Source organism: Podarcis filfolensis (genome assembly GCF_964270895.1).
Source record: "Podarcis filfolensis genome assembly, chromosome: 3".
In the NCBI taxonomy this organism is placed as follows: Eukaryota; Metazoa; Chordata; class Lepidosauria; order Squamata; family Lacertidae; genus Podarcis; species Podarcis filfolensis.
In genome coordinates, this window is record NC_139606.1 from 39,667,749 (window position 1) to 39,682,640 (window position 14,892).

The 14,892-nt window shown below is 40.3% G+C and overlaps 1 protein-coding gene across 23 annotated transcripts in view; it reads right to left on the reverse strand.

Annotated features, from left to right (window-relative positions):
- The window catches only part of COL12A1 (collagen type XII alpha 1 chain), a 116,394-nt gene that overhangs the window by 61,917 nt on the left and 39,585 nt on the right, over nucleotides 1-14,892 (reverse strand). For 14 of the 23 annotated variants that reach the window (XM_083608078.1, XM_083608071.1, XM_083608083.1 and 11 more), the window contains exons 3-7: nucleotides 2,557-2,706; nucleotides 2,283-2,402; nucleotides 1,352-1,516; nucleotides 1,063-1,209; nucleotides 35-177 (exon numbers count right to left, since the gene is read on the reverse strand). In XM_083608078.1, the coding sequence (XP_083464204.1) occupies nucleotides 35-177; nucleotides 1,063-1,209; nucleotides 1,352-1,516; nucleotides 2,283-2,402; nucleotides 2,557-2,706 (725 nt within the window). Of the gene's footprint in view, nucleotides 1-34; nucleotides 178-1,062; nucleotides 1,210-1,351; nucleotides 1,517-2,282; nucleotides 2,403-2,556; nucleotides 2,707-6,268; nucleotides 6,391-7,677; nucleotides 7,871-9,875; nucleotides 10,143-11,581; nucleotides 11,852-14,892 lie in introns of all 23 variants that reach the window. The other 9 variants (XM_083608079.1, XM_083608089.1, XM_083608088.1 and 6 more) reach the window with 1 other exon arrangement.

Consider the following 14,892-nt stretch of genomic DNA (forward strand, 5'->3'; position numbering starts at 1 on the left):
ATAAAAATAATAAAATTGGGTGTCCAGTGCTGACCTCCTTTCGTGGGCCTCCATCTGCAGGATAATATTCAACCCTGTATCTATCAACACTCTCAGTAGGTGGTGTCCATGATACTCTGAAGGAATAAGGTGTCTCCTCAGAGGTTCTTAGATTGGTTGGTGGTAGTGCCAAATCAGCTGTGATGCAAAAAAAAGGAACAATACTATAAAATCTTCATTAGGAGGGTTACCAAAGAAGGAAATGCAAAACATTCACTGCCTTCACTAGTTCCAATTTAAAAGAGGTAGAGCTGGGTATCATCCGCATACGTCAACTCAACTTGTTTTTACTTAAGTATTGGATCTATTTACTTACTGAACTGAAATGTATATGATTCATATGCATAAAATAATTTATAGTAAAATCTGATGCATTCTTTAATCTGTGGTAATCACACTTGAGATGTTATGGCAAACCTAAGAGCACTGAGAAGCTGCAGCCAGTAAAAACTTCAGAGCAAAAAACCCAATTGATGTGCAAAAATCACAAATGACATGCTGAGGGCATGTTATTTCATATATTTGTTTCTGTGCAGGACTTGTTGTAACATTTGGATTTGCCCTTTTATCTTGTTAAATAATATGTCAACAGATGCTCATGTGTATCTCTGTCTTAAAACGGCTATAGAATATATTTTCATCCCAAGGAACTTTTCTCTTATTACTCTGTGATGGAGTCACCAGTGTAGTACAACTCCTTCCTGGACTGTGAAACTAAACATTGGTGACTTGGGTCATGTGGGAGAAGTCCATCCTATGACTTGTTCTCACTCAGCATTTCCCCATTCACAGAAAATGTGGTAATGCTGGCATGTGTGAAGGGCTGCCACACCGCTGCTTCTCACATGATCCAGAGCTTCAGATGCTACCTGAGAGCTCAGAAAGCAGATGGGCTTTAACAGCTAGCACATCATGGGGGTAATGCAAAAACAAAGTTCCAAGTAAGTAATTTAGGAAAAATTCAGCAGGCATCATATAAAAGGTAAAAAGAAGTTGAAAACGAAACTAGAAAGAGAAACATACCTGGACCTTTTACACTATTGCATAAATTATTAGTGAGGTCATCAATAATCGTAACAAGGAGGCCGAAATCTCCAACATTGTAAACATGAATGTTATCAGGGTCTGTTGCGATCTGCTTCAGTTCATTTTCATCAGCATTTTTGATACCTTAAAAAGGTCACAAAAATAAAACATTTTAAAATAACCTAGGCATTTTCATTAGACGGTTTCCCAATTCATATAAAGGAGAATGAGTGATTTAGTTTTCCAACCAACTTCTATATTTCCCACCTCTCCACATAATACTCACCAACAGCATACAGCTCCACTCCCAAATCTCTCAGTGACTGAGATGGCACAACTATATCATCTTGTGATTTGCCGTCTGTGATGAGGACACCAATTTTGCGAGCTCCAGGCCTCATGCCAGCTTCAATCTTAAAGTTGTTGTTTAAGATGAATTTCAAAGCATCTCCTGAAATCACAGCACACACAGGTACCCATTATTCATTAGCCATAGATTCCAGCATAGAGGGTAGACGTCCCTAAAGTAGGATAGGTACTTTCATTAAGAGAAACATAAGCTTTGCCCTAAGTACTTACTTCATTCCAGCTGTTACGGTTACCACTCATAGGTAAATGACCCCTGGACGGTTAAGTCCAGTTAAACTTGAGTATAGGGTGTGGTGCTCATCTCGCTTCAGGCTGAGGGAGCCAGCGTTTGTCCACAGCTTTCCGAGTCATGTGGCCAGCATGACATTGCACTTCTGGTGTAATGAGACACTGTGACGAGTGTCGGAGCACACAGAAACGTTGTTTACTTTCCTGCAGCAGTGGTACCTATTTATCTACTTGCACTGGCAAGACAACTTTCTGCCTGGTAACCATAGACTACCCTCCTAGTTTGGAGATCACTTATACAGAGTAAGATTGTGCAGTGATGCTCCCTGTGAGATATCTGTAGCACAGACTTTGTTGTTGTTGTTGTTCCTTAAGGGCTACTATAAGGGACTGAAGGTCTTGGCTGAGGAAATTGGGGAAGCGTTCTGAAGAGATTCTGTGGAGTGTTGTTTGAAGAGACTGAGTGGCAGCAGATAAACAGAGGAGATTAAAGAACCACTTCTTTGTCCACTCTATAAAGTCAGTATAATATATTCAAAACAAAAAATCTTTTCAGACCATATAACATTGTATTAATTTCCCCAGTGTACCTTATGATGAATTCAGCAACAGAATGTTACCTGTGAGGGTGTTCCCTCCTTTATAAGGCAAGTTGGCAACAGCATCCATCAAACTCTGTTTGGTTTTGTGTGCATTGAGGTTCCATTCTGTTCTAGGAGATCCACTATACTGTGCAAGAGCTGGGAGAGAAATATAACTTAGTTGCAAAAGGTCCCGAAACAGCAACACCCCCAAATTATTTCAGGACATTCATAGAATCATAGAGTTGGAAGAGACCACAAGGGCCATCGCGTCCAACCCCCTGCCAAGCAGGAAACACCATCAGAGGCTTACCAATCTGCACTTTGTCGGGACCAATGTCAAAAACTTCAACAATGCGACCAATGAAGCTTCTGATTGTTTTAAAATTTTGCCGACCAATGCTCCACGAGCCATCCACCAGCAACACAATATCTGCTTCTACTTTGGTTTTGCATTCCAGGCCTGTCACAGCAATCAAAATACAAGTGTGTTAGTTGCAGCAAATGAACAGCTGTTTTCTATCCTATCCTCTTTTACATTGTCCAGCATGCATGGCTTAAGTAACTGACTAGTGTTCTTCTATATAAATTGGAACTTAAAGTCGTTAGGAGCATTCCATAGCGCTACCAGTAACACTTCCGAGATTATGTATTATTAATATTTGCTTTAAAAGATGTGCTGTGAAGCATATTCTGGTGAGCACTGCCCGTAACACTGACATGATCTATTAGAATATTACTTAGCCTGGGCCCAAGTGCAGTGAGAATCAACACAGCTAAATTATTGAACAACTAAATAAACTTAAGTTAGGTAGCCAATGACAATGACTACTTCAAAATTGCACATCTTCTCCAGTTAAATATGTGTGAGCATTGATAAAATCTGAGGAGTGTTAAACAAGAATCTTCAGAAATTAGTCCATATACTTAATATGTGAAGATAAATGATAAAATTAATTTTATACTGTTTTGTGGTCTGTTAATGAAGATGGTGCAGACTTTTACACATTTAACACAACAAGAGAAAGAACACAACACATATAAGATACAGAAACACACATAAACACAAAAGAATCAGAAGTGACAAAAACAAACATTTATACAAAGTTTTAAATGCTTCAGAGAGAAAGTAAATAAAATATTGGGGACTGTCCACTTGTAGGATAAAAATAAGAACTGCTTTCTACATGCTGAAAATCACAGTGTGTTTATACAAAGCAGAAAGACACAAGGGTTTAAAATATGATCCTGTCATTAGCCGTTTGAATGGGTGTATGTGTGCTCTTCCTCCTTTTTTCCTCTGGAGATCATGTTACCAGCAGCAAAACCTTCTGGCTTCATGCCATCATAGCTTCTGGTCTTTACATGGAAGAAATCCCATTGAGTAAAATCAGGCACACTCATCAGAGTGATTTCATCTATGTTCCACATAATTGATCCAAAACTGTAGATTCATGAATAGAACTATTCCAGGTACCTGAGGATTTAAAAGCATGATCCTCTTCTGCATAGAAAATACAACACTAGTCTTTAATCAACACAATCATAAATCATGAAATAGGGTATATATTAAAGTTCATGCACTTGCTAACACTGTTCAGGATTCTAAGAGCCTTGTGTGAGAGGAGGGGACCAGAAAAGCCCTGATAATTGTGAATGCAAAGCAACACACACAGTTGTCTGGAGTCTGGCCTTAATTTTAAACATTGGAAATATCAATGCCATCAAATCTTTTGTAAATTTAGTCTCCAGCCAGAAAGCCATGGCAGAAAGTCTATATGTTTTAATGCAGCATATGGATTTTTATGAGCACAATTTTCCATAAAGGCTGCCACTTCACCTCATTTATTTAAAAAAGAAAGAAAGAAAAGCATTTTAGGTTGTAGGGAATAACTGCAGGAATAAAGGGAAATTGCAATGATATAAACGGGGTATTATCCTGCCAACATTAGGAACTTTTTAAGGTGCACTTATTTCAATGGGAGAGAGTTAAGTAAGGGTAGTGCTCAATTACGTTTTACTCAAAGCGGATCCACTGAGATTGACGTAAGTCATGTTCATTCATTCTAATTAGCCTACTCTAAGTAAAACTTAGTCAAATAGAAGCCCATGTGCTTAACTGTCCCCTAAGAATAAATGAGACTGAAAAATACCTAATTTTAGCCAGACTGTACTTTCTGAGTTGGATCCAAGGGTTCCCTGCTGTGAAGGATGGACTTTTCCATCCTCAAAAGTTCTTTCCTCCATAAGAATGGAACACAGTATAACTCAGTATAAGTGACTTCAGTGGAATTATTTTATAGTGCTGCACTGAACCTTGCATTTCTTTCACTCCCTTCAAAGGAGGAATTCATTTTTCTGCCTCTTTTGCAGGGAGCAAGAGAACTTTGCAAAAAAATAAAATAAATCATAGGATGGAGGTGAGGACTGCATTTAGCTTATCATGTCAGTCAAGTGGCCAATGGGTGTTATCTGTTGTGAAGTTTCAGAACACTGCTCATTTTCTATATGGAGGAGTTAACTACTACAGTGGTACCTCGGGTTACATACGCTTCAAGTTACATACGCTTCAGGTTACAGACTCTGCTAACCCAGAAATAGTACAGTGGTACCTCTAGAAACGAACAGGATCTGTTCCGGAGCCCCGTTTGCATCTAGAAGTAAACGTAAGTAGCGACGGCACGTCTGCACACACACGCGTCGCTTTTCGTCACTTCTGCGCATGCACGTGACATCATTTTGAGCGTCTGCACATGCGCAAGTGGCAAAACCTGGAATTAACGTGCTCCGTTACTTCCGGGTTGCCGAGGAGCGCAACTTGAACGCGCTCAACTCGAAGCGTATTCAACCCAAGGTATGACTGTACTTCGGGTTAAGAACTTTACTTCATGATGAGAAATTATACTCCAGCAGTGCAGCAGCAGCAGGAGGCCCCATTAGTTAAAGTGGTGCTTCAGGTTAAGAACAGTTTCAGGTTAAGAATGGACCTCCAGAACGAATTAAGTACTTAACCCGAGGTACCACTGTATTTCCCATTTCACTTGCAGCATTATATACCTCCCAACAGTGTTTCAGTTTTGGCCAGTGAACTATTGCACAGTGAATTATATGCACGCTTACTCAGAAGCTGCACTGTGTGCACTGGGGCTTACTCCATAGTAAATGTATTTAAGATTGCACTATCAAGCAGAAACAGTGCAGAAACAGTCCTAGATCCAAAGAACTGAAGAAAGTTATTCCAGATGTCCATGTTTGCTTGGAGTTTTTCAAACACTTGCCATAGAGTAAAGCTCTTGAAAATTTGGGGAATGTTCAAACATGGTATGTTATTCACCACAGGGATCAAAGAAAAATGTTTTTAAAAATACAATGGGTGAAGTCATTGGACACATATAAAATAGCTGTTCAGATCCTGGCCAAATTTTATTCACCCTAAATCAGGCATAGGGCAAACTCGGCCCTCCATATGTTTTGGGACTACAACTCCCATCAATCCCTGACCACTGGCCCTGTTAGCTAGGGATGATGGGAGTTGTAGTCCCAAAACATCTGGAGGGCCGAGTTTGCCTATGCCTGCCCTAAATTCTTTGAAAGGTTTCAAAATCCTTCCTACAGCATTTTCTAATTTCCAGAAAAAGGACAGTGGTGGCACCATATGGGCTGTTTATTGACTTCATATAGTGCTGTATGGTGTGTGTATATCATGTATTTGACAATGCATGAGTAACTGTATAAGTCTGCATAGCTATAATGTGAAATGGGGCAATAATCATTTAAGTCTTCACAAACAAGAGAGAGCCTTTTCATAAAGATGGAAACTAACGGAGAGGGAAGTTATCTTTAAAAATGGTCACTAAAGACCAAGGAGTGGTCTTCATGAAAAGCAGCCTTTTCTTTTTGCAATTACTCCTGCAAGTAAATAACTGTATCAGTTAATTATGTTCGCTTTACCAGTTTTATAAAAGTAAAGATCTACAGCTAGAATATCCAAATAAGAAACGGCTTCTCATTAAAACCATATTTACCTTCAGGTAAAAAGGGCACCTCAGCAGTATCTGAAAGGGTAGTCATTTCTTCTCCAATCAGTGGTGCACTTTCACCTCCTTCAAACATTCCAAAAACATTGACTTTGTAGGAAGTGCCTGCCCTGCGTGATTTAAATGTATATATGAAGCAAATTAGACTGGGAATGGATGGGTCACTTTGACATCTTTATAGATTAATTCACTCTGTTTTTAATCCTGCCATTTCTCAAAGGAGCTCAGGGCAGAATACATGGCTCTCTCCCCACTGATTTTATCCTAAGAAGGATATGAGGTCGGTTAGGCTGGCCCAACAAGATCTTCAAAAAAGCTTTGTGGCCAAGTGTAGATTGGAACCTGGGTCTTCTTGATCAGAGTTCATAAACACTAACCACTAAAGTACGATGATTCTCCCTGTCATGGATTTTTAAGGCAGGGTAAGTCTTTAGGAGCTGAAATCTAAAGCTTTCTTTTTCACAGGGAACTCACAGGAACTCCTTTCCGGCACCTCTCAGGTGAGCGCCATTGCCATTCTAAGAGAACAAGGGAGGTGTTCATTGTGAGTTCCGGCACCTCTTTTTCTAGAAAAATGGCACTGAGCAAAAAACTATTACTGAAGCAAGAGATTGGTCCTTACAACTGAATATCTATAGCTGTATCTCCTAGCTTTGAGCCAAGCTTGACCATCAAGACAGCTAACAACTACTACTGTTATGTTTCCAAGGGGTTGCTCGGGAGCAAGCAGGCAAATATCTCCCTACTTGGCTGTGAAGACATGGCTTGGCTGCCAAAATAAACTTTATCAGTCCGGAGCGCCACTCTCCCGTGGCTGACTCAATCTCTGGCAGAATCCGTGAGTGGGCGGTTCTTAAACTTTCTCCAGCAAAGCAGTTCCTTGACGCCCAGTCTGCACCTCCCCTCTCTGTGCGAATGCTTTCTGCGCAAAGAGGGTGTGGGCAGCGGAGGACCCCTTCCCTCCCCGCTTCTCCCAGGCAAGGAGTCCTGGGACCGCCTCGCCACTTCCGACTCCTGCACCTCCTCTCCACTGGAGCTGCATTTATTCTCTTCCGTTGAAGAGGAGCTACTTCCCACGATCCCTGAAGGCTCTCTATAATCCATCTGGCTTTTGCTCTCTCCCTCCTGCCCTGATGGCAGTTCCCTGACAACTACAGACCCAGCAGAAGGGTTTTACAAGCTTTCTTGAGGGTCATATTTTAATTCATTTATTTGAATAGTATATCTACCATGCCTTTCTGCCTTTGGCATCTAAGGCAGCTAATGAAATAGACTTTAAAAAATAAACATAGGATGATAGAATTGGTATTATATGCTGAAAGAGATGCAGTTGACTGAAAAATACCTATTGGGGGGGCAGAAATACTGATAAGGAAGGAAATTATGAGTGGCAATACCTGAGCTCCTCCAATACAACAGTGTTGTCATATGGCCCAACTATTAATTCTCCAAGGCGCCTGCTTTCTCCAGTTGGATGGAAAGTTACTTTATAACCCGTCACTTCACCGGGGGCTGGCTCCCAGGTTACACGGAAACTTGACATCGTAGAATCAGAAGTGTGCAGATTTCTGGGAGGTTTAAATGGGGAAGCTGCAATAGTCAAACAACACCCAATAAATTAAGTGTTTGCTATATTCAACCATAAAACCCTCATTTCAGTTTTTAAAAAGTGAATGCATTATAGCACCTGTATGCTTTGCCTTAACAGCCCAAGAAAACTGGTTCCAAGGAGTTGAGGGATCCTTCAGAACACGGTAGAATGTGGCATAGGAGGAAGGAGATATGGTAAAAAAACACACCCCTCCCTTCCTCTTCTATTACCAGATCCCTCTACTGGATCAAAAGCCCTTGCATATGCACAATATTACCAAATGGATTCCACCATAGGTTTCCGCCCCCCACACATTATGATTGTTAAATGAGCAAAGCTATGGAGATGGTGCTATCACTCATTATAGCTGCTATAAGTGATTACTTAAAAAGTTGTATACATTTTAGGTTTTCATTGAAATGTCACACACTGTAACTCTTACATTCTATGCTTCAGATGAAGGGGGCTCTAATCTGTAAACTCTTATGTTTTCTATTCACCTGTAAGGTGCCACAAAACTCTCAACCATTCTCATTTTTGAAGCAATTCAGATGACCTAATCATTGCCATGCCAAGAGGAACAGGAGCAGAGAACTAGTCTCTAAAGCTCCAAACCATTTAGAGCACCTTAAAGCTAGTTAACACTCATCATCAATTTTGCACTGTATCTGGAAACTGGCAAGCAGTGCAGCCAATGCAGATTAAAGAACACTGGAATAATATACTACTGGTTTAACAAGCAATAGATTCCTTCCTGAGCCAATTTATCCTAGTGGGTTGAATGCTCTCTCATTTGCAGTTTGTTTGTTTGTTTGTTTGTTTGTTTGTTTGTTTGTTTGCTTGTTTTTTAGCTAAAAGGGCAGCAATCTAATCTCAAAGAGCAAAAGCCATGGATTCTAGTAGGGAATGAAACAGGCACCTTCTTGCTTTTTAAACTCGCTAAACTCAAGAGTCTTAGGGGAGAAGATAATGTGAGCCCACTTCCTCGATCACTGATAGCAAGACATAATTATAACATCCTTTCAAACCACTGTTACTGCAAAAGGGTGCTCTTTTAATAGCTCCTATGATGATTCATAATCAGAGCCTCTGAAAGAAGAGCATCAAACCTAGCTCTCTAGTGGAAAGCCATTTAAAAATATTTATGCTTCTTTGGCTGAAGCAGCCTCAATAGAAGTTTAACATAAACACCGCTTAATTTCTAAGATCAGAGGTGTGAGGGTTCAAGACCCTGTGGAAGTTGCTCTATAAAATACTTTCTCCAGGTGTGTGTTAAAGGCTGGTTACCAGGAGAATCTGCTCAAGTTATCTGTCCTTTATTCATAATTTATACATATTCCATTGTGGAGCCCTGGAATTGAAAATGTTCCTAAGATTAAATGTTACCGAATAATTCTGGCTCAGGTTGAAAGCTTTGAGCACCACTAAAACTCCATACAAAACAGTTAGAAATCCAAGTAGGTAATTTCTAATTGCCACACAGTCAAGCAGCTTCCCATACTGCTAAACAAGGCATGCAGGAAGCAGTACTTTAAAAAGAGGTTGAAAATGTGTGCCAAAAGAAGCCCATATAAATTCCCTGTTTGCTCTTTGCGCCACTTTGCTAATCTCCCTTTCTGTCGCTGGGCTTAACCAAGAATTAACACAGAGATCAGCAGAATCCTTGTGTGGTTTGCAGGAGACAAGCGGCTTATACCACATCTGACGAGGTTGGCCCTCCCATGTTACCTTGGGAGCAGATAGGGAGCATGTTTAAAAATAGCTAGAATAATATTGTAAACACACACAGAGATGACAAAATATGACATCTTAAACTAACATTTACAGTCTTTGGCAGCCTTGCTAATGCTCATACAGGGTGAGTCCTTTAAAAGAAGCTCTGTGGATACAGAGTACACATGCTGCATGGGGCCTCTTTTAAAAAACTCACCTGTACATGTTGCAGGAATGAATTTACACACACACACCCCTCTCTACATTCATGCAGCGTAGAAATCAATGTACCTGTTGTTCCTTCGCCTTGTCTGTGTTTTCCTTCACCAGTTTTATACATTGGAATGACAGAGATGTCGTAAGTAGTCAGTGGCTGGAGCCGTTTCAGGACGGTGGTGGTGGAGGAAGGCGGCACTTTTGCGACCATTTGTCTTCCTCCTCTACGGGGCCGGTAAACTACACGGTAGCTGACAACTTTTCCAGGTGCAGGCTGCCAGGTAACTCTCATGGTGGTCTCTTTCTCGTCATCCACTCTCACGGTCCTAGAGCTAGGAGACACTTTTCAGTGTAAAATAAAATGAAAGCAAACATATTGGGGTGGGTTGTTTCTGTTTTTGGTGAAACTTAACTTGACATATAAACTGCAGCTACAACCCTCTGTAATATTGCAGGTATGCACACGTCCAGCTTCTCTCCCACAAAGTTTGGGATTCTGAACTTTTGGAAAACTGCAAACTTCCTTCCAGATTAGCACTGGTTTATACTGCCTCGGTAGCTCAGTCAGTAGAGCATGAGACTCTTAACCTTAGGGTTGTGGGTTCAAGCCCTACATTGGACAAAAGATTCCTAAATTGCAGGGGATTGGACTAAATGACCCTTGCTGTCCCTTCCAACTCTACAATGCTACGATTCTATGCCATGCTTCTATACTATCTCTCCATGTGAAAGTTGGTAAATATCCCTTTTAAGAGCAAAAATTTCTCAAATTTGGGAAATGTGCTCTCAATATTTAGAAAATCCAACTGCTCCAGAAATCTTCACCCATATATAATTAAAATGATGCAGCAATGGCTCTCAGTGCTTTGAACAAACAGTTCCAGGTTCACACGGGGTATACTGTTTCCCTGTAACTTTGGAATTTCTGCTTTTATGCCATACTAAACACTGTTTCCCATTTCCTGTTGGTTCATTCAGCACAATAAAAGAAGCCATAGCAGGTGGCTCTGTTAATTACTACAGCACTGCTGGGGAAGTCAACTCCTCCTGGATGACTTTAATATTTGATGGTGCAGCAGCAAAGTTGGCACAAGCTTGAACTTTCCAACCCATAGCTTCTGGCATGGGATGAATGGAAGCAAGCAAAAGGAACAATTCTCTGCTGTCATGAATGCAAGGACTGTCTGATAAAAGAAGGGGGTAGCCCACCTACACTCCATCTGCTAATCTCATTGAACTACGCCCACAACCAAACCTCAGTTCAAGTTTCAAGACAAAAATCTATGGATACACTTCTGAGACGCTAATGTCCTTTTCGACAAATCCTTGAATTGGAACTCAACTAGGCAACATGGATTGCTTCATATTCCAAACTTGGGTGCAAATTCTTCAGGATTCAGAATTATAGTATAACTAATAATTAGGTATTTAAGAACTAAATAGATAGTGCGCAATTCCAGCAGGTCCTGCCTTTTTTAATCCTAGTATGGTCCCTACCAATATTAGGTGCGTTGGGTAACATCACTATTGCAAACTTACCTGTACAATGCACATGCTCTACTTCTCTTCCCCCTGCAAGCCCCCATGCTTTCCCCAAAATCTGCTCTGTGGGTTTGGGGGAACCCAACAGCACAGATTGGGAGATGCAGAGTGCAAGGAGGACATCTCCTTGCGTGTCTTCTGGCCCTACACTAGATATTTCCCATTAACGTTAAATTATAAATTATAATAAAATGAGAAGTTTTGAATCTTTGTTACCAGTGATTCTATATTCTATCTACCTTCAGTTGTAGCTTCTCCCTCTAAAGGAGCTCCTTCTCCACTTCTGTATGAAGCCAAGACTGAAATTTTATATCTGGTCTCAGGCTGAAGGTTTTCCAGTACAGTGTTTATTACATTTCCAGGAACGGTTTTCTCTCCAGACTGATCATCATAAAGTGATTTCCATATAATTCTGTACTGATTAACTGATCCTGGAGCTGCTGTCCATGACACTCCAATAGTAGTATCAGTTATGTCTCTGGTAACTAAGTCACGAGGGGAGCCACGTTCTGCAAGGGAGAAATGCAAGAAATGTAAATTAAAATGCAGGAAAGAAATGCTGCAATAAACCAAGAACAGTACAGGCCATGAAATAAAATAAAACACAGCAAAACTAATGCATATTAAATTCATTCATTTAGAAGTCAAATTCCAGGTGTCTGAAGTCAAGAGAAAACTTTTGCACACACTAAATGAATATACATAATGTAATTTAGCTATACATTGGGCCGAAGTCCATTTTAACTACTTTTTTGCAGTTTTGCTTCAAAATGGGGGTGTAAATCTAGTGACTCTCACAGATATTGCAATAAATTGTTGTTCTGAAATAAAACATACAAACTGTCTGAATTACTCAGTACAAATAATTTGGCACATCTCTATTATGAAGATCATAGACTTTGAAACGCCATTGCCATTTTCAAAAATAGCAGATAGTTCAGTTCACATTAGGTTGTATCAAATAAACAACAACAACAACAATTCTATTATTTATAGCCCGCCAACCTGGCTGGGTTTCCCCAGCTGCTCTGGGAGGCCTCCAGCACATGCAAAAACAAAGTAAGACGTCAAACATTAAAAACTTCCTGATACAAGGCTGACTTCAGATGTCTATTAAAAGTTGTGTATATGTTTTGTGAGTGGACGTCTCCCCTGCAGATCCCAATACATCCTCAAAATCTGCTCCAGGTGGTCTGCAGTGGGGAAGAGCATATGGGGAAGTCCTGTTACACTAACAGAAATCCAATCCACTGATGTAAGGCCAGCATTGGATACAATCCATTTTATTTAAATTTTTACTTAACCTGACTGTGCGAACCTGCTGTTAGTTATGGGGATAGCTACTTATTACCATTGGCCATTTCCTATGTTTCACTTCCAACAAGGGCAGATTTAGGGCTGTGTATGAGTGATGTGCACGCACTGGGCACTGCGTTGAGGGGACATCGGGGACATCTTCTCAAAGCCCAGTAAGCAAGGTGCTGGGCTTTGAGAAAGAGGAGTGAGGCACTGACAGGGTCCTAGAGTCCTCCCACCTCCTTCACAAAGCCTAGTTAGTGCTTTTCCAGCTTTGCTTGACTACAACCCCAGGAGAACAACCTTCCTGGAAGAGTGAAAGGTGCTGGATTTCAAAAGAAACACACACTTTTTTAAAAAAAATTTACTTTCTTCTGTAAAGCTTCAGCTCTCAAAATATGGCTTTTTCATTCATTAAAAAAAATGACTTAAATCCAAATGGAAAAATATGGAAAAATTGTGTTGATATAAAGTACAGATGTCTCAAAATAAATGGCTTTTCTTTCCATATTTTAAAGTAATATGAATACACAAGCCACTTTACATTGGCTACAAGCCTCTGCTATAGTGTTCCTTCAGTATTAAACTATCTGCAGTTATAATATTTCAGCAATTAACTATGGAAATCTGGATGACTACATCTATACACTGGACATACTGCAAAAATAACTGTATGTTTGAAACAATTGTCAACTGAACTAGGATATGTACCATTAGATAGAAGAAGTGATTTATTTCCAATGAAGTATAATATATGTCAATTAATAATAATAATAATAATAATAATAATAATAATTCAGGAGTCCTAAGATGTTCTGTGGTTTTAAAAATACCATGTATTTGTTGAATGAACTATTACTGTGAGTTTCCAATCAAGCCACAAGGGCTAAGTGGAAAATGCTGGCCTCAGATAACTGGGAACTGCTGACCAGACACCTTTCCTAAGAAAGTTGACTAGCTTTGCAAGTCAAATGATACATTTATGAAAAACATATTGAATAGCAGCCTGATGCTAAACACATTTTACATGGAAATAAATATCCCCCTAAATTACAACTAAATAAAACCTGTGGCATTGTGCAACAGGACTTCCCCCATCTCCTCCCCTGAACACAGTCCCAAATTTGCTCCTGGGGGCAGGGACATAGTGTGGGGAGGGTCAGGGGGCATAGTCCCAGGCGCCTCCACACAGGGATCCCCACCCTGCCTACCACTGGGGGTCTCTGGGCCCCAGAGCCTGGCCCATCTTTTTTTCCCTATTCATCATAACTCCCTAGCCGCTTCACCTATGCTTCTGACATTTTGCAGGTTACTTTTCTAGGGGCACTTCTATGGTGCATATTGGCTAGGACTGATGGAAACTGGAGTCCAACAACATAAGGCAGGTCACATATTCCGCACCCTGAAGTACATCATTTTCATATTAACATTGCTATCCATAAAACCACAGGAAGGGAAGTAAATCTCTTTTAATCTTCCACCAGAAAAAGAACAACTTCAAAGGTACCTATCAAAAAATAATACAAAATCCTAGATCTATTTCTCTGTAACTTGGCAAGTTTCTGACCAAGGGGTACTGCTGTGGTGTGGGTTATTTACACATACAAAATGCCCGTAAAACAAGAATGGGGAGGGTAAATGAATCCTTTTTCAACTATCTCAAAATTGTAAGGGTTGATCCTTGCAATAAAACCATCATTCTGAAATGTGACAGGATTCAGCACTTCAAAAGAGGCCACGGTGCCTGCAAATTTTATTCAATTCTGCCAAAAAATTAAAAAGTTTTTAAAAATGTTCTTTAAACAAAAGCAAAGGTCCAGCATAAAATTCCCTGAACCTATTTGTCTCTACTTTAGCTAACTTTCTCCAATCAGGCAGGACTAGTATGCCTGTAAATTTCACCCAGTTCTGTCAAAATGAAAAAAAAGCCTGTAGCCTTTCTTTCAATTCCCCATAGGAGTGAATGGTAGCAGCATGAAGTTTTGATTTTCCAAACTGGGATTCAGTTGCAGATCATCAGCTAAACTGAATCTAGCAGCTTTATGAAACACCAGCTTGAGGTCTGAACCAAGTCTTGTGGTCAGCACACACTAATGTATTCACCAGTATTCTTTTCTTCTGAAGGGTTCTTATTCCTTAGAAACATGCCAGATGTTTCCATCTTGTCATTAGTGTCCCAAAGAAATCTGAGATGCACTGTGAGACTGAGGCAAAGACATATCAGAATTTGCTCCAGAGTGAGATAGTCCAGTTA